General features: G+C 37.6%; 1 protein-coding gene across 1 annotated transcript in view; it reads left to right on the forward strand.

The window, feature by feature from the left end:
* The window catches only part of FIG4 (FIG4 phosphoinositide 5-phosphatase), a 122686-nt gene that overhangs the window by 31494 nt on the left and 65342 nt on the right, over positions 1 to 25850 (forward strand). Inside the window, exons 6-15 of the mRNA XM_055330220.1 lie at positions 4937 to 5085; positions 8222 to 8350; positions 10877 to 10977; positions 12220 to 12382; positions 12866 to 12963; positions 17106 to 17239; positions 18519 to 18635; positions 20377 to 20422; positions 21096 to 21244; positions 22426 to 22592. Of these exons, the coding sequence (XP_055186195.1) occupies positions 4937 to 5085; positions 8222 to 8350; positions 10877 to 10977; positions 12220 to 12382; positions 12866 to 12963; positions 17106 to 17239; positions 18519 to 18635; positions 20377 to 20422; positions 21096 to 21244; positions 22426 to 22592 (1253 nt within the window). The remainder of the gene's footprint in view (positions 1 to 4936; positions 5086 to 8221; positions 8351 to 10876; positions 10978 to 12219; positions 12383 to 12865; positions 12964 to 17105; positions 17240 to 18518; positions 18636 to 20376; positions 20423 to 21095; positions 21245 to 22425; positions 22593 to 25850) is intronic.

The raw sequence follows: 25850 nt of genomic DNA on the forward strand, positions 1-25850 counted from the left end.
CCATCCATGTTTTTTTTTTTAAGTGAAGGCATATTCAAAGCAGTCATGTAAAATTCAGAAATTCAAAAGCTTATCAGTAATAACCATTTGGTTGATATTTAAATATGTTCAAATGTAGAATCATAAGTTAAAACAGATTCAAGGTACTTGTTGAAATCACAAGATTGAGAGTTTTCTTTTTTTTTTTTTAAAGATTTATTTATTTATTCATGAGAGACACACAGAGAGAGGCAGAGACATAGAAGCAGGCTTCTTGCAGGGAGCCCAATAAGTAAGAAACATATCCATCTAAGGACTTCTATTTTTACTTATGAGTTCAGGAAATAATTGGCCAGAACTTAGAGAATAGCTGATAAATTTAAAATAATCATTATGAACACAGAAAATTAGTTTACTAAAGATACATAGGTGAGGATTTTGAGAGATTGGAGTGGCCATAGCTAATATCAAACTTCTCATTCTAATTATTATATATGTTGAGAACTGGATTCCTTTCACAAAGAAAAAGACAAAAACATTCAACTAAATGAAATTATAATTTGGGCAGTGACAGCTCTTAAACGGATGCCTGGGTAGCTCAGTGGTTGAGCATCTGCCTTCATGCTCAGGGTGTGATCCTGAGATCCAGAATCGAATCCATCCGTGTTGTTGCACATAGCAGAATTTCCTTCTTTTTTAATGGTTGAGTAGTATCCTACTGTGTGTGTGTGTGTACTGTTAGAGATGGTATTCTCCATGACTTCAACTTTGTTTGCATCCCCATACTGAGCTCTGGGATCACACATACATGTATATATACACACAGACACATCTTCTTCTTCCATTCATCCATTGCGGACTCAGGATGTTTCCATGTCTTGATTATTGTGAATAATGCTTGCAGTCAATATGGGACTGCAGATAGCTCTCAAGATGATGATTTCATTTCTTTTGGCTATATACTCAAATGTGGGATGGCTGGATCATATGGTAGTTCTGTTTTTAAATATTTTAGGAACCTCCATACTATTTTCTACAGTAACTACACCAATTTACATTCCCACCAACAGTGCACAGGGTTCCTTTTTTTCTCCACAGCTTAGCCAACACTTGTCTTTTGATAATAGCCATTATAGCAGGTATGAGTTGCTATCTCACTGTGGTTTTAGAATTTTTTAAAAATATTTTATTTATTTTTCCATGAGAGACACAAAAAGAGAAGCAGAGACATAGACAGAAACAGGCTCCCCACGGAGCCAGAAATGGGACTTGATCCCAAGACCTTGGAATCACGCCCTGAGCTGAAGGCAGACACTCAACCGCTGAGCCACCCAGGCATCCCTCATTGTGGTTTTAATTTGCATTTCCCTGATGTGATATTGAACATTTTTTTCACATATCTGTTGGCCATTTTCTATGGAAAAATGTTGGTCCATTTTTAATTGGACTTTTTGGTTTTTTTGTTTGTTTTGTTTTGCTCTTGAGTCGTATGAGTTCCTTATGTATTTTGGATATTAACCCCCATCAGATAAATGGTTTATAAATATTTTCTCCCATTACATACATTGCCTTTTTATTTTGTTGAGTTTTTGTTTCTGTGCAGAAGCTTTTTAGTTTGCTATCATCCCACTTGTTTATTTTTACTTCTGTTGCCTGTGTTTGGGTGTCATATCCATAAAATCTTTGCTAAAATCAATGGCAGAGTTTTCATCCTTTGTCATCTTCTAGGAGTTTTACGATTTTTGGTCTTAATTTAAGTCTTTAATCCACCTTGAGTTAATTTTTGTGAATGGTGTAAGACAAGGGTTCAATTTATTCTTTGTAAATGGTTATTTATCTTTCCCAGCACCCTTTATTGAAGAGACTGTCCTTTCCCCATGTGTCTTCTTGGCTCCCTTGTCAAATAATTGACTCTGTATGCATGGACTCATTTCTGGGCTTTCAGTTCTGTTCCACTGATCTATGTGTCTATTTTTATGCCATGCTACTTTAAATGCTATAGATTTGTAAAAAGTTTGAAATCTCAAAGTATGATGCCTCCATCTTTTTTTTTTTTTTTTAAGATTGCTTTGGCTATTAGAGGTCTTTTGTGATTCTGTACAAATTTTAAAATTGTTTTTTCTATTTCTGTCAAAAATACTTTTGGAATTTCGATAGGGATCTATCGATGGCTTTGGGTAGTATAGATACTTAAACAATATTAATTCTTCTGATCTATGAACATGGAATATCTTTCCATTTATTTGCAGCTTCAGTTTATTTCATCAGTGTCTTCTAATTTTCAGTGTAAGATCTTTCTCCTCCTTGGTTAAATTTATTCTTGAATATTTTTTTATGCTATTGTAAATGTGATTGAAAAACCACCCTCTTTTTAAAAATATTTTATTTATTTATTTGAGACAGAGAGAGAACACAAGCAGAGGGAGTAGCAGAGAGGGAGAAGCAGATTCCTCATATAGCACAGAGCCTGATGCAGGGCTTGATCCCAGGACCCTGAGATCATGACCTGAACCAAAGGCAGACACTTAACTGACTGAGCCACCTAGGCACCCTGAAAAACCAACTTATTAATATAAATTTTCTCCCTGAGATTAGGTGCTGGTAAAATTAATGGCTCCATCTAGCAAATATGGTAAAATTGAATTTCATAGATGAAAAAAATCAATTTCAATCAAATTATATGAATAAATTAAAGAAGAAATCATAATTGAAATAATATGTGAGTTTCTAGACAAAATTGTAGCCATCTGAAAATATTACTAAAATGTACATTTGTGTAAACCAAAAGAATTCTAGATACCTTCTGAAATTCTGTGCTAAAATGTACAGCTATAGATATTTTTTAAATTATTAATTGTTTGAAAATCAGGATTGTAAAATGGGTTTCTTTTGGCCTCAGGGCCAAATTTTATTTGCAAAGACTGTTACTTTAGATGCCTATTACTCTCCTAAAACATTTTTTTATTGTAATGGCTGTATCATTTGTTTATTCTTGTTTTATTATGAAGTCAGTTATGATATTACCACTAATAAATAATAGAAATATTTTTGTTCATAGAGTACAGACCACGCACTATTGCATGGATGTTGTAACATCTATAGAACTCCATTCTGATATGTATCAGAATGTGACCCCTTTGCACATGGCCATGAAGTTAGACTGATTTCATTGTGAAGCAAAAAATGCACATTACAAATCAGTGAATGTCAATCACTCACATTGTATTGTATATTTCTCTTTTTTGAAACTTATTTAAATTCAGTTAGTTAACATATAATGTATCATTAGTTTCTAATGTGGAATTCAGTTATTCATCTATTGCATATAACACCCAGTGCTCATTGCATCACCCAGGTACCACATGCTCCCACCCTCCTCCCCTCCAGCAACCCTGTTTGTTTCCTATAGTTAAAAATCTCCTATGATTTGTCTCCTCTCTGATTTCATTTTACTTTATTTTTCCCTCCCTTCCCCTATGATCCTCTGTTTTGTTTCTTAAATTCCACATGTGAGTAAAACCATGTGATAATTGTCTTTCTCTGATTGACTTATTTCACTTAGCATAATAACCGCCAGTCCATCCATGTCATTGTAAATGGTAATATTTCATCTTTTTTGATGGCTGAGTAATATTCCATTGTGTAGGTGCCCCTTTGGATTACCATGTTTTGTGTCTTTGGTAAATACCAAATAGTGATTGTCGAGTCATAGTGTAGCTCTGTTTTCAGCTTCTTGAGGAACCTCCATACTGTTTTCCAGAGTGGCTTATACCAGTTTGCATTCCTACCAACAGTATAAGATGGTTCCCCCTTCTTTGCATCCTCACCAACATTTGTTGTTTCCTGACTTGTTAGTTTTAGCCATTCTGACTAGTGTGAGGTGGTATCTCATTGTGGATTTGATTTGTATGTCCCTGATGCCGAGTGATGTGGAACATTTTTTCAAATTCAACACCCAAAGTATAAATAATCCAGTCAAGAAATGGGCAGAAGAAATGAACAGACATTTCTCCAAAGAGGACATGCAAATGGGCCAATAGATACATGTATTATATATTTCTAATTGTGCAAATGCCTAAGTCATGCAATAATTTTTTAGTGGAAACATAGTAGACATACAATATTATATTAGTTTTAGGTGTACAACATAGTAAATTGACAATTCTATACATTACTCAGTGCTCACCATGATAAGTATACTACCATCTATCATACAACATTATTATGATATTATTGACTATATTTCCTAGCTGTACTTTTGATCTCTGTGACTTTTTTTTTATAACTGGAAGTTTGTACCCCTTAATCCCTTTTATCTGTTTTGCCGATCCTCTACCTCTTTTCCCTTGGCAACCACCGGTTCTCTGTATTTATGAATCTGTTTCTGGTTTATTTGGTTGTTTGTATTGTTTTTTAGATTCCACATATAAATGAAATGATACTGTATGTGTCATTCTCTTTTTGACTTATATCACTTAGTGTAATGCCCTCTAGATCCACCCATGTTGTTGCAAATGGCAAGAGCTCATTCTTTTGTGTGGCTGAGTAATATTCCATCGTGCAGATATACCACATCTTTACCCATTCATCTATCACTGGAAACTTATGTTGCTTCCATATCTATATCTTGGCTATTGTAGATAATACTGCAACAGACATAGGGGTGCATATATCTTTTCAAATTAGTGTTTTTATCTTCATTGAGTAAATACCCAGAATTGGAATTTCCCAGATTATATAGTATTTCTGTTTTTAATTTTTTGAGGATGGAATGATTTTTAAGTTTCTAATTAAATTCATGGTTTACTGTGTTTTACAGTGCTTATTTGAATAGCATCACTTTCAAGTAATGGAACAGGTGCTAATGTCATTCACAGTTTTTTAATTCCATATGGGAGCCAAGACTGAAATATGTTTTGCTTTTATAATTCTTACTAAGTTTCAGTTATGTTCTCAGTTACAGCTATGATTTGTCCCACTCACTTCAGTATAATCTCACTGTCTTGCGAATGCCCCTGGAGATGTTAAAGTCAGAAACAACTCAGACTCGCCAGGAGAGTTTCGACATCTTTGAAGATGAAGGATTAATCACACAAGGTGGAAGTGGTAGGTGGTTTTCAGCACATCTAATGTAGGTTATATCGCATCTGTGAAATGGCATCTCATTAACTCATGTTTCCTTCATATTCCTCTGTCCTCTATTGCTCTGTGTCCTTACATGAGGTTATTTTGGATATATAAACTTGACTAATTCATTTTTATAGAGATCATTAATCACAATGTGATTTCATTTGTGGGCCAGCCAGAAAATTGTATGTTGACATTTTCCTAGCAAATTTTCATGTACTTTTAATAGAATACACTTAGATCTAGACTTTTGATGAAGTTTGAACAGAGAATTTTTTTTTTTTAATATTGGGGAATACACACCATCACCTTTTTTTCCTTCATAGAGTTTTAGAAAAAATTCACCATGAGTTCTCTCTTGTGTTGTAGACATTTACTACAATATCTCTAATTCTCATAAAAAACTCTGCTCAGTAGGTATGATGCCACTTTTAAAGAAATAAAGATTAAGTAGGAAACTGAGACATAGAGATTAAGATCACATGGCCAGTGTGCCAAGGAACCAATGCAGTGGATCAGAGGTTGTTCTTATTTTGATTGGTCCCAGTTTGACCCAGGTGTCCCCATAGGCCTTGGTTCTGTCAGGACCACTATGGGATCACTGCAGGACCACATGTGGGGGCCACCCTGGAGATCCTAAACCAACCAACCACAAAGCAGGATTGGTACTTTTATCCCTAGATTTTTGGGTTGGTCTAGAGAGCTAAAGCCAGAGGCATTGCTAAAGTGAATGTTGTAAAGGAATCATTTCAGACTTAAAGCAGTTTAGCTGAGTTGGATTTATTATGGAAACATAGTAAGTCATTAGTGTCTTGGGCACTTTGCTCTGTGCAACTTGAATAATAGTGATAATAAAGGTGTGGGTGCAGAGTTAGAATGTAATCTAAAGTTCCAGAAGGTTTGTCCTTGCAGGACACTCAAGAAGAGCCTATGCTCTATTAGCATTTTGTCAAAGGTTCTTGGTCACTCTAAGAAGACTTAAGAGAGTTACTTAAACTGGATGCCATCCCTGCCATTGCCCTTAATCTATTAGATTGACTATCCCTTCTAAGGCCAAACTCAGCGCATGCTCTCCACCTCAGAATGTCAAGATCACATAAATTTGCCCTGGTTTAGGCTCCCAAATTGTAACCTATGCTACTAGAGACAGGTGGAGGTCAAGATAATGTGTGGCTGAATATTTGCTTGCATCATTGCTTCTAAATATCACACTTAGGAATAGAAAAACTAAAAGTATTACTATGTCATCCTGAATATGAATTTGAATATTTGTTCTGAAATCTGAATTAAGCCTCTAAAAGCTACTTAATTTTTTACTGTCTCTGGAACAACTCTACGTGATGGATATGAATAACAGTGTGTATTAGATTTTTATAGCTGTTAAAACAAATCACCACAGATTTAGTGACTTAAAACTACAAATTTACTGTTACAGAAGTTGGAAGTCCAAAGTAGGTCTCAGTAGACTAAGATTAGGATGTTGGCAGGGCTCTGCTCCTTTTGGACACTGCAGAAAATCTTTTTTTTTTTTTTTTTTTTTTTGCCATTCCATCTTCTAGAGATTGCCCATAGTTCCTGGCTTGGGGCCCCTTCCATGTTCAAAACTAGCAACGGCTGGCCAAGGCTTTTCCTACATTATATCACGCTGACACTTATATTCCTGTTTTCCTCTTTCACTTATAAATAATGACCCTATGATTACATTGGGCCCATCTGGATGATTCAAAATACTCTCCCCATCTCAAGGTCATTACCAGCCTTAATTCCATCTGCAACTTTAATTCTTCCTTGCCATATAACATAACATATTCACATGTTCTGGTGATTAGGACATACACATCTTCGATCTTTGGGGGCGGGGGCACTATTCTTCTACCACATGGGGAAACAGAGTGAGGGTAGAAGATAAAGGGGCAGGTAGAAAGGAAAATAATACATTTTTTAAAAGTCCCTACTATGTCAGGTGGTATATTAGTCACTTTGCATGTATTATTTAATCTGAATTTGTCTCTGAGATAATATCATCATTCTACAGTTCAGAAAATTGAGGTTCAAGGATGTAAAGTAACTTGCCAGAGGTCACAGAGATGGGACTCTAGTTCCTGTGTGTATAATACATGCTCTGTGTAAAGCATTGAAAGGGTAGGGAAAGTTTAGGTTTTATCAATCAAACCAAGTATATTTGTTGCAGTATATGAACACTCTTACCATACCATGTTTTGAGAAGAAAAATAGCCTGCTATCCAGAACTGTTAGTCTTTTTTAAAAAAAGATTTATTTATTTGATGGGGGGAAGGGACAAAAATCCTTTAGCAGCCTTCCCACTGAGCATAGAGCCCAGGTCAGGGCTTGATCCCATGACCCTGAGATCATGACCTGAGCTGAAATCAAGAATTGGACACACAACCAATTGAGCCACCCAGGAATCCCACTGTTACAGTCTTCTAAGCCATAATCATACTTATTTCTCATTTTGCACTTTATATAAGTTTAGTAAAACTCATTGATGTTTAATCAATGTATCTGAATATGCTGAAATCACGTTTGGTGAAATTAATTACTTCATCTAGAAGAAGCCTGATATGCTAATAACTACCACTTACGGAAGTATCCATAAGGCACCAAGCTTGTTTGAAGCACCTGATGCGCATTACCAACGTTACCATCTTTACAGCAACCACATGATACAGGTACAGATGAGAAAGTGGGCACTGAGGTAGTAACACTCTTGGTTACCTCTGTCACCCTGCTGATGAGAGGCAGAGCCAGTGTTTGGATCCAGGCACTCTGACCCCAGAGCAGTGCTTCCAGCCACTGTACTCTGGAATCTTTGGCCTTTATCATGTGTTTGTCCATGTGTCCTTAATTTCCCTATTGTTTTCTTTTCTCTTAGGTTAAAAACTTTCACAAATCAGAAAAAATGTGTTCATTCTTTCACTTTGTACTGAATCAACACAGTGTTCTGGGTGATGATATGAATTCCACCCACTGAAAATGGCAGTGCTATTAATCAGGCATTTTATTTTGAAGTTAAAAACAAAAAATTAAGAACTTAAAAATGACTTGAGTGTAGACCAATTTCCTTGTATGTCTGATACCGACTTTTATTTTTCAGGTGTATTTGGGATCTGTAGTGAGCCTTATATGAAGTATGTGTGGAATGGTGAACTTCTGGATATAATTAAAAATACTGTGCATCGTGACTGGCTGTTGTATATTATTCATGGGTTCTGTGGGCAGTCAAGTATCCTTTTTTTTAAAAACTAAGATAATATTAAACTTATGGTGTATCAATCTGTAGAAGACTGTATATGAATTATCAGATTATAATTATCATTCTGTGCACCTAGCAGGAAAACTTACTCATGATATCAGGTAGTGGAAATATAAAGAGTAATGCCGACCATTTGAACAGATCTGTTATGTACATAGAGAGATAAACAGCAGGGAAGAAAATACTATGTGCATAGTAAGTGATATAGGCAATAAATATCATTCATACCTGAGAGGAGGAGCAGAATCACTGACAGGTGGGGAGGATGGGGCAGGCTTGTAGGAAAAGTGAGGCTTGGCCTTCACTTTAAACAAAAGTAGGACCTTAAAAGGAAGCAGGGAGCAAGCTCATAGGAGGGGAAAGCACAAGTGTAGGGGTAGAAAAGTTCATGGGGGTTGCATATAAAATCCTTGGGAGGTACAATGTAGTGGGTTGCGGGGAGTCAGATTGCTAGTCACCAAATTGCTTTGCTGGTCAGACTAAGTAAGTGTTTTGGGTTTGGTGCCTGAACTTTTGAAAGTGTTTTTCAAGAGGGTAACATAGAGGGGAATTCTTAGGAAGGTTGAGTTGACAGCTATTTTCAGGCTGGATTAGATAAAATGAGACTTGAGTAGGCGACATGAGTTAGGAAATTGCCGTGGTTCAGGCATAATATAATAAAATCCTGGATTGGAAAGAAAGGGATATAACAGATTAAGTAGATATAGGTTGAACCTTGGGTTAAGCTGATTTTGAGTTCAATTTTATCAATACTTTTTTCCCCTTTTATTTAATTTCTAGCTATAGTTGAAACCTTTCCAGAAAGTGTTCTTATGCTATGAGGCTTAGAGAGACACTGTATACTTTCGAGGAGTGGTATTTAGGTTTTTCCTGTCCCTTTTTGAGATCAAAAGGACGTTTGTACACCCAGCTAGTTTTCCAGTTGATGTTCTTTCTTATCTTGGGTTTTTTTAATACCTATGGTGAAAACTTTAAAGAAGTGGTTATTTTGCGATCATTAAGTGGGTGAATGTGATTAGTAATATTTTTTTCTTGTACCAGAACATTTAGGAGAAGTGGCATCAAGGGTTATACCTGGAGAGGTTCGTCCTAAAGAGGGCTGGTGGTGCCTTCTTTATGGCAAATGAGGGAGAAGAGATGCTAGATGAAGACACAGAGGAAGTTTGAAATGAGGATGAGTGAGATTTATGTGCTATACTTGCAAGTCAGGCTCATTACTTTATAATCATTTCCAAGCAGTGAGTAGTATTATCTGCCTGGTTTATTCACTGAATAATGAAATTCGGCCTTGAATTTCACTTTTCTGTTTCCAAAAGTGAAATCTACCTGGAAAGAACACAAGGTTTTCACCACCAAGGACACCAAAAAAGAATGTGCTACGGGTTCTAAAGGCATTTTCTAAGAGGTAGTTCTACACTGTTTTGTATCACCAAGAGCTAATTCAGGGCCAGGCAGGTATTATGCACAGTAAATGTTTTTGTTTGTGTTTATTTAAATAGCAAATAACGATGGTTATTTAAATCCATAACCATGGATTATAGTTTTAAAGCTCATTACATTAGATGATGAATCTCGTTTCTTAGTTACCAAGCACTTAATGGATTCCAGAAGTCTTTATGATGATAAAAAAAATGCTATTTATTCAGCATTTACCATAGGACAGACCCTGGTTTACACACATTACGTAACCTAGTCCTGCCAACCACTGCATAAAGTTACTTTACCAATTCTTATACCATTTTACAGAAGATGAACTGAGGCTCAGAAAGCTAAATAAGGTGACATAATCAAAGCTGCGTATTAACTACACAATTCACAGTGTTTAGTTCTTGCTGTTGGGTCACAAATTTGGGCAACTCTTACAGTATTATACTTACTGCATTCCCTACCTATTATATATTGTTTCATGATTAATCCCCTGTTAAGTGACATATACTCTCTATGAGAGGTGTCTGATCTCTGAAGACTAAGGAAGAATTAGTTGTACCTGTCTATATCCTTTAGTTGGTGGTGAGAGACCAGTTCTTCCCTTGGCCATTAACCCTACACCTTTTTACCATTTCCTCTGAAATTCGTGGAAACCACTCCTTCGGGAGGCCTCTTTTTGCTTTACTACCTACCTAGTTTGGAAGAACAGACCCAATGCTGCTCCCTTCTTGAGTGGAGCTTTTTGGTGTTCTTTAACCTTCTGGACAAGATTTTATTTATCTCTATCTATCTATTAAAGATTTTATTTATTTATTCATGAGAGACACACACAGAGAGAGAGGCAGAGACATAGGCAGAGGGAGAAGCAGGCTCCCCACAGGGGAGTCTGATGCAGGACTTGATCCCAGGACTCCGGGATCCAAGCTGAAGGCAGACACTCAACCACTGAGCCACTCAGGTGCCCCTGGACAAGATATATTTAAATGTATATTTAGGGTCTAATGATTCTTTTGGTGTGGTGTGACAGTTTGGTGTGAGTGCTCAAACAGCTTTAACTTCATTTCTAAGAGCTGTTGATCTACGGACGACCAGTCTATGTGACTCTAATAGCTAGAAGATCCAGTAAGTTTGCCGGGACCCGCTTTCTCAAGAGAGGTGCAAATTGTGAGGTAAGGTGGAGAGGCAGCAGTGCTGCTGACATCTTAACCTTTCACATCAGCTTTGCCGACAGAGGAAGCAAAGTGGAATTCTAGAAAGTGGCATTTCTTACTTCGGGACATGATCAAGAGAATAATTAATGCTCCGGACTATCTGAGGCTTGTCAGAAATGTGACTAGTGTACAGATGTTCTGAAAAATTGACTATCTTAGAGCAAGTTATGCATTGCCTTGGGGAGTTAGGAAACATGTCTCATGTTTTGGAGGATGAGCCATTTCTGTAATATACAGAAAAAAATGTAGTGCATATTTAGTGTAGTGACTAAAATAGCAGAACACCTCCATCAGAGGGATAAGTGGAGGGGAGCAGTCATTGGTAGAGCATCCTTGATGAGAAGACAGAGTATAGCAAGGCATGGAAACCCTTTGCCCCCTCGCTTCTGCTTTGGTTTGGCTCCAGGCAGTCTCCTAATATGCTCACTCCTAGAAAATAACCACAACAAATTCTATCATGCCATCAGTCCTGTTATCCCCTCGAAGTGTTTCATCTCTATTTGCAGTAGACAGCTTGAGTCTTACGCAGATGTACGACTGAGTAGACAGATTGAGTGAGACATTGGGTTTAATCCTGTGTTAAAATAGCAACATTGTGCTTAAAATTATATCCACAATGCAAATAGTTATAACTAGTGCTCTAAGAAAAATCGCAATTTTGCTGTTACAATTTTCAAATATTTCGAGAATAATCAAACAGACATGTTATCAATGCCTCCAAAATTATTCTTTGTCGTATCCTTCTATACGTTTATGAGTAAAGCTAACTCAAAACCTTTTTCCCTTCTGTCCATCAGGCATTATTTGAATCTTGCTCTTTTGTCCTTTCATTCCTCCCTGGTCTTCAGAATTGAAGTTTTATATTCTGCTGGTCTTCCTAACCTCCTGTATAATTTCATGTAATTGTTTTCCTTTTCTTTCCCTCTCTGCCATTTATATCACTCAAGCTGTTCTCTGTCTGCTACTTGTATTATTAGCTATTTAATTCGATTTTTTCCTAGTCTATTCTCAGCTATTTTTAATTGCCTTCTTTGTTGCGTTTTAATGGTTTTCCTTTTCTAATGTGCACATTGAATATTGATCAACATTTACCTCTTTTATAATGTCCTAAAGAATGGGGATTATAATTTCATTGTATACTTAGAAATTTTTTTCACTTCTAAGAATATAAGGTATCTTTAATGTCACCTTTCTTTTCAGGGTGATGTTGCAAATGAAGTGGAGACTGAACAAATACTCTGTGATGCTTCTGTGATGTCTTTTACTGCAGGAAGTTATTCTTCATATGTACAAGTTAGAGGATCTGTTCCTTTATACTGGTCTCAGGACATTTCAACTATGATGCCTAAACCACCTATTACATGTACGTGGAGCAATCTTTTTAATAGTAACTCTTCTTTACCCACACTTTGAGATGATGAACTGTTGTCACAGAAGTCCATAAATTCATAGATTCCAACAAAGTTTTAGAACTGGAAGGTAGATAATTTATAAGAAGGACTTCTGTTATTTTATTCAATAACTTTATAATTTTTCTTTAATTTTGGCTGCTAGTAAATTGTATTTTACTTCAGAAATGTAAGAATCAAAAAAATTTAAAAAATTAAAAAATTTTAAAAATTAAAAAAATTTTAAAAAAAATGTAAGAATCAGTCAAATTCAATAATATGTGAAGAATCAGTATCTGGATAAGCTCAACAGGAATTTGGGAAGTGAAACTGCTAGATTAGTTGAATTGCATTTCTTTAAACATTAAAAAAAAAAAAGAAACCAAACCGTATACTTCTTTTATTTGTGCTTTGTATTTTTCATTCTGGTATTTATTCATCCTTTTTATCCCCCTTAGTGGATCAGGCCGATCCATTTGCACATGTGGCCGCCCTTCACTTTGACCAGATGCTTCAAAGGTTTGGCTCCCCCATCATCATCTTGAATTTAGTGAAGGTATGATGTGCTCAGTTTGGTTATAAAACTCAGTTGCACTGGAAAATTTCTTCCTCAGCACAAAGGGGTTTACAAGTTTGCTTTACCTCTCCTCAGAAGAGACTTTTTTTTGTTTTTGTTTTTGTCTCTCTATATATTTTTTTGGTTTTGTTTATATATATATGTATTTATATATAATATAATATAATATAATATAATATAATATAATATAATATAATATAATTAATATAATATAATATAATATAATACAATTGAAGTTCTCAGAGGAGAAATTTATAGACTTTCTGTGTTGTGTTGGAACACTGTGCCTGACTGCCTAAGCTGTTGTCCTTTGGCCTTAGATTCTGTGTGGCCTCTTCCCTGGGTACCTGAGAGAAGCAGCAGTATGTTTCCCAGGGAAGGAAGTGATTTCCATGGGTGAAGTGGAAATGAGTGAAATTCTGCCTAAGTTTCCAGGACAGCTTGGAGATGGAAGCATGGAGATCACAGAACCACAGCCTAGCCTTGATACAGCCCATCCCCTTGACCATCCAGAGATCTCTTAGGAAGGTTAATAGGTAGTAATAAGTTCTAGGGGCCGGATTCGGAAATTGGAGTACTGCCATGGTTTAAGAACCAGGTGAACAAAGTAGTGGCATGGCCTTATAGTTCTGTGTTTCCTGGTGAGAGTACACTGTGTGATCAGCATATCATGTGTATATGAGTGGGCGCTTGGGTCAACAGCCTAGGATGGAGAGCAGGAGACTAGATAATAAATTGTATTTGTATCTGTTGCATCCATGTGCATTGAAAGAATTTCAGTCCACAGACAAGAAAACCCTGAAAGCATGAAAAGCAAGGGTGTTGATATGTTGTGGTTGTAGCAGTGACCAATAAATTAGTAGTATCTGAGATTGTTCTGAGAGATTGGTTAATAAATATAACTCAATTACATCAAAAACAAAAAAACAAGGAATCCTGTGTCCTTTTAGTTCATTTTTAACAAGTATTTTTTTTTAAAAAAGATTTTATTTATTTATGCATGAGAGACAGAGAGACAGAGGCAGAGACACAGGTAGAGGGAGAAGCAGGCTCTGTGTAGGGAGCCTGATGTGGGACTTGATCCCAGGACTTCAGGATCACGCCCTGGGCTGAAGGCAGGTGCTAAACCACTGAGCCACCCAGGGATTCCCATTTTTAACAAGTATTCTTGAAGGTTTTCTTTGTGCCAAGGCAGTCATAGAAATAGTTCATGCCTTCGCAGAGCTAACAGTCTAATGGAGGGGATGGTGAAGTATGGCAGAGGTACCAAGACAGGGTAAATGGGGCCATGAGAGCTTATAATGGGAGAGAATGATCTCATCTCCCTGAGGAGATGATGAGTCCATGCAGACTGAAGGAAGAGGCATTGATTGACCAGGCCAAGAAGAGAATAGTATTCATATCAGAATAGCAGGTATCAAGGCCCTGGGACAGGAGGGCATATGGTATGTTTGAGGAAGGAAAGGCCTTATGGTAGGGGTACTGCTCTCTGGCCCTCAGAGATGATGAGGGTACTATTGTGGGCTGAGGCTGAAGAGATAGTTATGGTCAGACCACACAGCCTTGTAAGGTGTGTCAATGGATCTGGTGTTTATCCTGAGAGTATCATGGAAAACCATCAAAGGGTTTGCATGATTGAGAGGATTTTGACCAGATTTACATTTTAAAATGACTATCCTGACCTCAACAAAGAGACCATATGGATTGGCACAAGGTTAAAGAGTGCTGGAAGACCACTAGGAGGCTATTCAAATTGCCTAAGAAAGGGGTGACCCTGGCCCAAATCACAGTGGTGTGGTAGATAGAGCTGGAGAGAAGTATGTGGAGGCTGGAGACTTGGCGATTGACTGGATGTGAGAGAAGGGAAGGGGAGAGGTCAGGCTTGACTCCTAGGTTTCTGGTTGCACAGGTGTATGGATGGTGATGCCATTCACTGAAATAGGGAACATTGACTCTTATTCATGTTTTACAAAGTCCTTGTACTGTTGTTAAAAGCTATGGCTAAATGGAGATTCGGTCATGATGTTTGAAATAATTCTGCATTGAGCACAGAGATTCAAAAAAATGATAACCAATACATGTGATTGTAAAGTGTTCTTGCCCAGGTTTCCTAAATGTACATTTAATTTTTTAATATTTAAAAGCTAGTCAGTGGGCTTCAAAATTGTACTTATCATTCCATTGTCATAAAAATCCTGGCAATAACTAGAGAGTAACTAGAAAATAGTTTAGAGATTAAGTTGCTGTTTTGTGGAATAGAAAAAAGTTGTTGTTTTTCTCCTTAGTTATTCATAGGAACAAAAGTGATTTATTCAGTTCACTCGGGAAAACTGTTAATTTGTGATTAGAGTCAAAGAATGCGTTTGTGTCTGTGGAGTGATACTGAGGGATATTCACTCTTTATTCTGCCTCCATATGAAGTCACTAAAGTGAAATACTTTTCTTGATTTCTTTTCTCTTTTACCGTGTGTTGTGAACCACCTCCCTCCCCACCTCCCGAGTTACCAGTTACGGAAGCTGGAGGCACTGGTTGACATTTTGCAGCCATCTACACACCTTCCATGCTGTTACTGGGGAACGATTAGGAAGTCAACCTGGATTCAAGCATAACTGTAGCTAGAGATTTTTAGCCATGGATGGTCATGGGGAGAGTGTCTGAACCCTTGAGATGATATACAAAACCACTTGTAAATGTGATGTTTTCATTTGGTTGTAATAAGGGTCTGTGACCCTAAGGAGGTTGCCTAAACAACCCAGTACACTAATCCGTGATGGTCAGCAGTGCACAAAGCAGATTCTTTACGCAGACATGATCAAAGGTTGATGAGATAACCTTTCCTCCCCATCTCATGAAATGTCAGATTTGATCAGGGAATTTCAAAAAGGTTTTGTTTCCCTGGTTGATTTAAAGTGCTTTTGAGAAAAATTCCAGATACATAATTTAATTTTCTCAGATGTAAAAAGCTAAATACATGTTCATCCTAAACTGATTTAACACTGTTCTTAATCTTTCCTAATTCCTCTGTTTGATTCATTCAGCTGTGCAAAATAGATACCGTTTTTGTTTCCACAGTGGTTATCTAATTATGTTCATGACAACTGATAACTAATCACCATGATTGAAAACAGCAGAGACCCATTTTGATGCCAGCAATAGTGCCTCCACACCATGTCAGTGTTACTATCACTGAATTATTTTTGTTTCTAAGTGAAGTCCTGAACAGGACAACAATAAAAGTAGTTAAGTTTTATGAATAGTCCCCATGTGCCAGATGCTCTGATAAGAGATTATCATGCTTTGTCTCTTTTAAACCTCACATTATTGCTGTAAGGAAGATACTGTTGTTACCCCATGTTATAGATGAAGAAAGAGAGGCCTAGGAAAGTTGAGAGCTTTGCCCACGGCTATGTGGCTAGCAGGCTGCTGCCAGCATGCCAGCCCCAGAGCTGTACAGCAGTGCATTAGCCTCTCTTGAATGAGAGGCATGTAATATGTAAGGAGGTACAGTGGGCAGGGAGGGAGAAGGTAAGATTTGGTCCCATGAACACCTGTTAACCATATTCAACCACAGTATAAAAGGGGCAGGGGGAAGTGCCTGCCTTGGTTGCCTCACAGGGTGTGTTAGGAGAGTCAAATTTAAAAACACAGGTAGGCTACAGAAGCACTTTCAGCCAGTTTAAGGATTATCCATCCAGACCCAGTTGATTTCCATCTGGTTCTTAGCTCACTGGAGTTGGGAATTCCCTCCTTCTGTTCCTTGAGTTCTCCCCTGCCAAAGCAGATTATGGAATGTGTAGACCAGGTCCAGGAGGGTGAACCAGTCCTGGGGCTGCAGGAAGTTATTTAAAAAAAAAAAAATTTATCTCCTTGAATTTTCGAAGCTAATTATCTGTTGAGTTTAATTCAACAAAGTATTTATTTCTTTGCATTTATATTATTTTTATTTTAGGTTTTATTTCAGGATATTTAAGACTTAGGCTTCTTGTCATCGCTGGAAAGTAAACATGTTAGAAGTCTGTTCCTCAACCTTAATAAATAAATAAATAAACAAATAAAATAAAAGTCTGTTCCTCTGATTTAAAGTAATTAGAACCCTGAAAATCTTTCATTTTTGATAAAGGAACGAGAGAAAAGAAAGCATGAGAGAATTCTGAGTGAAGAACTTGTAGCTGCTGTGACGTACCTCAACCAGTTTTTGCCTCCTGAACACACCATTATTTACATTCCTTGGGATATGGCCAAGTACACCAAAAGGTGAGTAGATACTCATGTTTGGTTCTGGTATTTTCCTTCTCTTGTGATGTGAAATAGCAGGAAGCTGCTCTCTACAGTAAAGTGAATGCTCTCTTTTAATTTCCTTCATGAACCTGCTGAGGGAGTTTTTTGCTGCTGATGTACAATTTGAGTGCTTACATTATTTGACCAAACTCTTTTTTTTTTTTTTTTTTTTTTTTTGCCCACGACTTAGACCACTTGCACATTCTCTTTGAAGTAGCTAGTCATTTCAGGACATCGCCGCTCTGAGACTTTCCCTTCCAGGCATTGGCTTCACCTTTCCCTGTTTCATCCCATCCTCCTGTTTAATCACTTTCTCAGATACCACGTTCAGACAGTCTCACTTGTGAATGAACCCGCAGTAATTCCTGAGTGTTCATAGTAAGTCCAGACTCCTTAGCGTAGTATTAGAGCCCCAACACCTGGCTGGTTTCAGAACGTAATAACGTTTTCTTGATTCTGGGGCCATTCTGTTCCTGAAAAATGAAACTGCATGCTCAGCCCCCAGTGTAGCAGCTAGGGTCCCACTGCTGACCTTTCATGCCTATAGCTCAACCCCCACTTCCTGGAGCACTTCCCCCCCTCTCCTGCACCCATCTTAGATCTGACTCAAAACATCTCATCCAAGGAACTTTCTCTCATTAACTTCAAATTCCCCTTTTACTCATCTCCTAGGCATCATATAAACAGTAGGTTTATTTTGAGGTCTTGTTAATTCTTTTTAATGATACTTTATTGTTTTGTACTTTAGCTCATTGCACTTTTTTTCTGAATCATTTTGTGTAGTTAGATACCCATGCACACACTCACACACACATAGGCACACATTTTCCTAGAGAATCAGCCTGATTACAGGTGGGTGCCGTTTATATTTATTTTCCATTGTTTTCTTCCCCTGCCACCCACACTGTGCATCATGCTTTCCTCACAGTCCTCTTATGAATGCATATTGATTTGGCTGACGTGACTTTTCAGTAGTGAAAGGCTCTCCAGGGGATGCAGTGTGCCAAGGTTGGGGCTTGCCAAGAGTTGATACAGGCCTTAATGTCTCTTTGCACCAAATCTTGCTAGTTTTTGAGTACACATTATACTATAGAAACTCATTATTACAATGTTCCTGTTGGATACAAACCAGAGATTTTTAAAAATTAAATCCCTGAATATGCTTACTAGGGCCTTTATTTGCTTCATATGTGAAGGTAAATATGTATTAAATTTGTGCTCTTCTCACTGTTCTCATTCTTTCTTCTCCCGTCAGCAAGCTGTGTAACGTTCTTGATCGACTGAATGTGATTGCGGAAAGTGTGGTGAAGAAAACAGGTTTCTTTGTAAACCGCCCTGATTCTTACTGTAGCATTTTGCGGCCAGATGAAAAGTACGTACGGTCTTTAAAAACTGAAATCAAGCATTTTGTTCTTATGGATAAAAATATTCTAAATATGAGCAGTTTGCACTACCTGAAAGATGGATGAATTTGTTTGGGGAGATAAGACATTCATGTGATTATGGAATGAACATTCCTGCTGGGCACAGGATTTCCTCTGGTTATCCATCTTGAGATGGAAGCCACAGAATCTTTATCTCTTACTTCATGGAGTAAACATTACACAAAATATTTCTGTAAAGTAAATTTTTTTTTGCAGTAAATTCTAATCAGCATTAAATAGGAACAGGAACTTTTTTCTACAAATACTAATACTTCTGTGAAAATAATATTTATCATTGTATGATAGTTATTTGGTTACAAATCTTTCTTTATTGATACTTTGTGAGCTTCTTCAGGTCAAGGACCATGTTTTATCTGTCTTTTAAGGAACTGATATTATATATCCCCATCATTTTATTTTCAGCTAACTAGAATTGTTTACAAAAAAAAAAAAAAGCAAAGAGCAAAACACAATCAACTGTAGTGTGTATGTCTTAGAAATCATCTTTTCGTTATGGTTTGAATTTTACGGTACCTGTGACAGTGGTTCGCAAGACCATTCCCCAGTTCAATGATGTAGTAGGAAAACTCAAAGCACTCAGCATATTGTTGTACCCATGGCTGTGATTTATTAAGTTCAGAGGATACAAGGCAAAATTATCACAGGAAAAGGCACATGTGGCACAGTCCAGAGGAAATAGGTGAAGCTTTCAGAGTCCTCTCCTAATGGGGTCACACAGAACATGCTTAATTCCCCTGGCAACTTGTTTCCACAGCACGTGTGAAATGTTGCCAATCAGAGGAGATGATTAGATACCCAGTGCCATGGTTTTTTATTGGAGGCCAGGCCCCTGGGCAGCTTCTGCTTGGCACATACCAAAATTGGCACATACCAAAAAGAGGATGTTCAGTAAAACCATATTGTTTCTACAGACAGCTTAGGCATGGTGATCCACTCTTATCCGTCTGGGAATGGTGGGAACACGAGTTCCCAGATGCCAGCTAAGGGCCAGCCATATAAGCAGGTGTTTCTGAGGATAGCAGGCAGGCCTGTTGTGTTAACTCTCTTCTGTACTGCACCTTCTTTTAAATAATTAAAATATTCCAAGAAATTAAAATGTTTTAAATCATTAAAAGCATCAATATCATTATATTAGCACTTAGAACATATTCCCAGGCATTCATTAGCACGTGGAGAAAAGAATAAGTAGAAAGGAAAATAATTAGGTCTGCAAAAACAACCAACCAATGCAACAAAGCTCCACGAAATGATGCTGGAGGAAGTAGAGAATCTTAATATTGATGGGAGAAGGATAAGACTTGGAAGATTTTATTAGAAAGATGCCCTGCAATTACTATTCATGTCTGTAGAAACCAAACAGGAAATGGCCTTAAATTAAAGCAAGAGAGATTTTGGTTGAGCATGGGTGACAAATGCCTGAGTGTGGGACATGGGGGCAAGTTAAAATGCTTCTTTCCTGGGTTCCCTGTGAGGAAAGAGAGCATGGATAGCACTCCATCTCGGTTATTTGTATAGTCACTTACCAGAAAGAATGAAAATAAGCAGAATCAGCTGAGTATTCTGGTGCACTCAGGCTTATTACTTTGATTCTTTATAAAGAGCTGGAACAAAAAATGAATAGAGATTATGCTGTTAAAATTTTTCTTAAACGTCTATTTTTAAACACAGGTGGAATGAACTAGGAGGATGTGTGATTCCCACTGGTCGCCTGCAGGTATAGATGATACTATATTAATAATAAAAAGACTCTGTATTTGTAGTGTATGATGTTTTCTGAAAGCATCCATGAGAAAGAGATACTTCTTATTTAATGCAAAATTATTAACTGTTTGGGAATGATTTTTAAAAGCCTAACTGCTAGTATTTAACTGGCAAATGATGTGCAGCCAAAATAATAATGGCCTGTGGATTTTTCCTATACATTATAAATTTTATTCTTGAGAATCAAAACATTAACAGAAATGGGAAATGAATAAATTAGAACCACTTTGGAAAATGAGCCAGAAATAATCACTTATACATATATTAATTATGCTCCAGAAAGATATGACCTCAACTACTGAATATTTGGTCTATACCAATATATAGGAAATATATCAGAAAAATACATATACTTTACTAATTGGTACATGTGGAAAATGTTAGCTAGCTGTTTTATCTTAAACTCAGGGAGAAAATTCACATATAGACTAGAAGATGTAATGATACCATTGCATCAATATTAAGTGAGCAGCAAATATAACCTTTTATACTGTTCTTCCTTATTTGTTCAGGAATAATACCCTGCCTACAGCTTTTCTTCTATTTTTTAATATAAGGGATCTAAAGTGAGATAGTAGTTTTGGTCACTGAATAATGGGTGAAAGTCTTAACTTATTTATCTTTAGACTGGTGTTCTTCGAACCAACTGTGTAGACTGTTTAGACCGCACTAACACAGCACAGTTTATGGTGGGAAAATGTGCTCTGGCTTATCAGCTGTACTCCTTGGGACTGATCGACAAGCCTAATCTACAATTTGATACAGACGCAGTTAGGTAAATCTTATTTTCTGCCTTTTGAATGCTGGTAATAACAGAAAGCAAAACTGATTAATAATAATGACTTCTGTGAACTTGTTTCTTCTTTTAGCTTCTCAAAAATTATGTTGCTAAAAGACCTTTTTCAAATTAATTCTGTAATATTTCTATTAAAGACCTGTGTTGCCATGTTATTGCCATGGTTTTTGTTATTTTTTGTTTGTGTTAATTATCAATAAGTAATGTGCTCTTTAGAGAAATCCAGAGTGCCTTAGACAAATATAGACTAGTGGGTTTTTTAAAAAACAAATCCAAGGGCACCTGGTCATGATCTCAGGGTCCTTGGCTCAGGTAATGATCTCAGGTCTTGGGACTGAGCCCCAAGTTGGGCTCTCTGCTCAGCATGGAGTTGGCTTGAGATTCTTTCCCCCTCCCTCTTCCTCCCTCTTTACTCCTCCCTACCCCACTCATGCACACTCTCTTTCTCAAATAAATAAATAAATAAATAAATAAATAAATAAATAAAATCTTAAAAAACAAAAAAACAAATCCAGAGAGCACTAGAAAGAAAAAGTCATGTGCCTTCATACATTTTGAATTAAAAATATAAGACATGTAAAAGATTGATTCTTCATTAAAGGTTACTGTTTCTTCACTGTCCATTGGATCTATAGCATTGCATGAAGTGCAATTTCTTAAAAATACAGTGATGGTTGTTATTGGTCATCTGAGGTAGTCATAAAGGCTCTGTTGAGGAAAATGATCAGTTTCCAAATGGCCAGATCCACAGATATCACAGCACTGAAAATTTTAACAGGCACCTGAAGAAATACAAGATTCAAACGTGTTTTTAGAAAAGAATATGGTTTATCTGTCAATGACAAGAGCATGTCCTTTTTTCAGAAAGGTAGAAAATTCTGTTGTGGGAGGTAAATTGATCTGGCTGGCTGAATATAGGACTCTTTCAGTAAGGTTAGAACCACTTTGGTCTGGCTTTGGTGGGCTTTGTTTTTAGTGCCCCCACTTCCATGTTAGTGACTTTGGTACTTATTAGACTATTACTATAGCATGTATTTTGCATGTGCATTTATCATCAAGAATCTCCTTGAAAGGCTCATAGGAATTCATATGTGGCTAAGTGAACAACATGTATAATGCTTTTGGTAAATTTTTTTAACGTTTGTTTTTCTTTGGTTTAGGTTATTTGAGGAACTCTATGAAGATCATGGGGATACCCTGTCCCTTCAGTATGGTGGTTCTCAACTTGTTCATCGTGTAAAAACCTACAGAAAGATAGCACCATGGACCCAGCACTCAAAAGATATCATGCAGACCCTGTCTAGATATTACAGCAATGCCTTTTCAGGTAATTCTGGAATAATAAGCATTTCTAAAACTTTACCTGATACGCATTTTACTTCTTATACATACACCTTTTTTTAAGTAGTCACTATAAGTAAAGTCAGAATTACATATTTTAAAAGTTTAGAATAGAATCCCGCTTAGAAGGTGCTCAATAAACATTTGTTCAATAAATAAAGGAATGAACTTTGTGTTTTAAATAGTGCAGTTTTGCATTTTGCCACCCATAATAGATTTTAAATAATGCAGAATACTTAAAAAAGTTTTTTTAAAGATTTTACTTATTTGTGAGAGAGAGAGAGAGAGAGAATGGGAACATAAGTGAGCTGGAAGGGACAGAGGGAAAGGGAGAAGCAGGTTCCTCGCTGAGCAGGGAGCCCAATGAAGGACTTGATCCAAGGACCCCAAGATCATGATCTGCCCTGAAGGCAGATGCTCAACCAACTGAGCCACCCAGACGACCCAGCAATGCAGAGTACTTTGATTCCTTGGCTTCTGTCACATTACAATCCATAGATAAATTTGTTTGAGGGTACTTAATCATTATTTTTTTAAAACAGGGTTCATAGTCTTGACAAGCTAATTTTTCAAATGTCAACTAGAAATGAATAGTAGCATTAACACTAAATTATATCTTGTTTTGTGACTTGTGAGTACTGAAAGTAACAAGTTGTTAAAATGGTACTTCTGCTGCCACCATCCTGATAGAATTTCCAACACAGTAGATATCACAGACCGAATCCTCATATTCTGCTCTTGGATAGACCCCCTGGAGCTGTTAACCTTGGGTTGCTGCCTAGCAAACCAAAGTAGAGGACGGGCTGAAGAGAGGGCTGCCATGTTGGGAATGGCCTGCCCTCCTAGATGTGGTTGGGCCAAAGGATCTTTGAGTGTTTACTGGTGACCAGACATAGGCTTCATGAGGGAGGGTGCTAGCATGGGATTGACCTCAGTCCTGGCCACAGGACCCCTAGCAGCAAGAACCAGGAGGTGATCACTGCATTTTTCAGGAAGGAGTTTTAAGATACTGATAGGAAAAGATGCTTGGTCCACATCAAGGAAACCGTGAGAGAGTCCCTATGATGGGAACTTCTGAAGCATGCATGAAAGCACCCATAAGAGTGAGCTTTCAGCATTTTCCATTCCCAGAGATAATACAGTCAGTTTGCTATGCTACAATACAAATGTGTTAGTTTTTGATGGTGTGTAACAGATTACTAAAAACAGCCTGAGACAACATGCATTTATTATTCCACAATGTCCATGGGTCAGAAATCCAGGCACAGCTTACCTGGATTTTCTGCATAGAGTCTTACAGAGCTGCAGTTAGGATGTCAGCCAGGTTGTGGTCTCATCTGGAGGTCTGACTAGGGAAGGATTTACTCCCTGCTTGCCTGTTTGTTGGTGGAATTCAGTTCCTTGTAGTTTTCTGTGACTGTAGGACTCTTAGTAACTTCCTTCTTTGCAGCCAGCAAGGGGAAGTGAGTCTCTAGAAATGAGTCTGCTAGCAAGAGAGTCTTGTAATTGTGGGAGTGATGGTGCATCCCTTTCCCATATCCCATTGTTCAGAAGCAAATCATAGATCCCAGCCCCACACAAGGGAAATCTGTATCAATTTGCTAGGGCTGCTGTAACAAAATAGCACAAACTGGGTGACTCAAAACAATAGAGACTATTCTGGAGGCTAAAAGTCCAACATCAAGTTGTTGGGCCAGTCACCTTCTGAAACCAATAAGTGAGACACCTTATTCACTTCTTCCTAATTTCTGGTAGTTTGCCAGCATTCCTTGGTGTTCTTGGCTTGCAGCTGTAGTACCTCAGTCTCTCCCTCCGTGGTTACATGGCCTCCTTCCTTCATGTGTCTATGTCTGTGTCAGATTTCCCTCGTCTTACAAGGACACTTTACCTATTGCATTAGGGCCCATCCTAATTTAGTATGACATCATTTTAACTTGATTCCATCAGCAAAGACCCTATTTTCAAATACAATTATACATTCACAGGTATTGGGGTTAGGGCTACAATGTATCTTTTGGGCAAGACAGTTCACCCCATAGCAGAGAGTATCATTCTAAGGTGTGAAGACCAGGAGGAGGGTGGGTCATAGACTCCACCTTGGAGCTCACCACATCAAGTTAAGACCTTCCCTGTTCACACACTGTGGAGGAGCCAGAGACTGGTTGCTAGCCTGGTGGGTGTGGGAGGGAAGTACAAGGCAATCTAGAGGCCCCACCTACCTCGATGTCCTGTCATTTACTCCATTCCTACCCTCTGTTGCTACTCTCCAGACACGCTGACCCTCTCACAGTTTCCTGAATAAATTAGGCTGCTTCTGCCACAGGTTTAATTGCATGTTGGTCCACCCATTGGAATACAGGACTGCAGTCTTCTCCTAATTCCTAGCCAACCTTTAGAGCTCACTCTACTTTAACTAACTTCCTCAAAGAAAGTCCTCCAGTGTTTGTTCTCATGGTGTTCTGTGCTTTTCCGTTGTAGCACGTAGTGCAATTGTGTGGTTAAATCATTACCTGTGCAATTAGTTCCTGCCATGGGACCTGAGAGCCCCATGTGTGGCTTCTTCACCACAGTGTCCCCAGTCCTTTGCTCTTGGCACACAAAATATATGTGGGATAAACTAATAAATGCATGAGTTAATTTGTTACCTCTGTTTTACCCAATTCCTCCTTTCCTAAAATTAAAAAATTGATAGGACTAAGTATGCCAGCCTCAGAGCAGGTAGCCTATCAGCAATGCTTTTAGTCTGTTCAGATTATTTATTTTGAAATCACGAGCCCATCATAGTATTCTGAGTAAGCTCAACATGTAACATAAACCACAGAGTCCACTATGGACCTTAAGAGTATTTAGATAGTCCTCTCTATGCCTGACTCCTTGAGCTGGGTTCAAAACTTAAAACTCAAAGTATAGTAATCCAAGCAAAACTTGAGAGTTAGGGAAATAGAATTTAGGAATTCTGGCCTGTGGCATAAATTTAAATTCTGGATTTCTAAAGTAAAAATATTTATGTATTTCCATCATCCTTTATTATACTAGGCTCTGGCTCCCAGTGAAGACCTTAATATGTATTGATGTATTCAAATTGGCTACAATGTGAGTTAGAAGTAATTAATTACTATCAATCAGCAAAACACAAATTATAATTGGTTTCATTTGTTTTTACCAATTAAAACAGTAATTAAGGTTATCTTTCTAAAGGCATTCTTACTGGCTATGCTCTGTTGAACTAGTTTCTTTAGGGCTT

Source organism: Nyctereutes procyonoides, unplaced genomic scaffold (assembly GCF_905146905.1).
Source record: "Nyctereutes procyonoides isolate TBG_1078 unplaced genomic scaffold, NYPRO_anot_genome, whole genome shotgun sequence".
In the NCBI taxonomy this organism is placed as follows: Eukaryota; Metazoa; Chordata; class Mammalia; order Carnivora; family Canidae; genus Nyctereutes; species Nyctereutes procyonoides.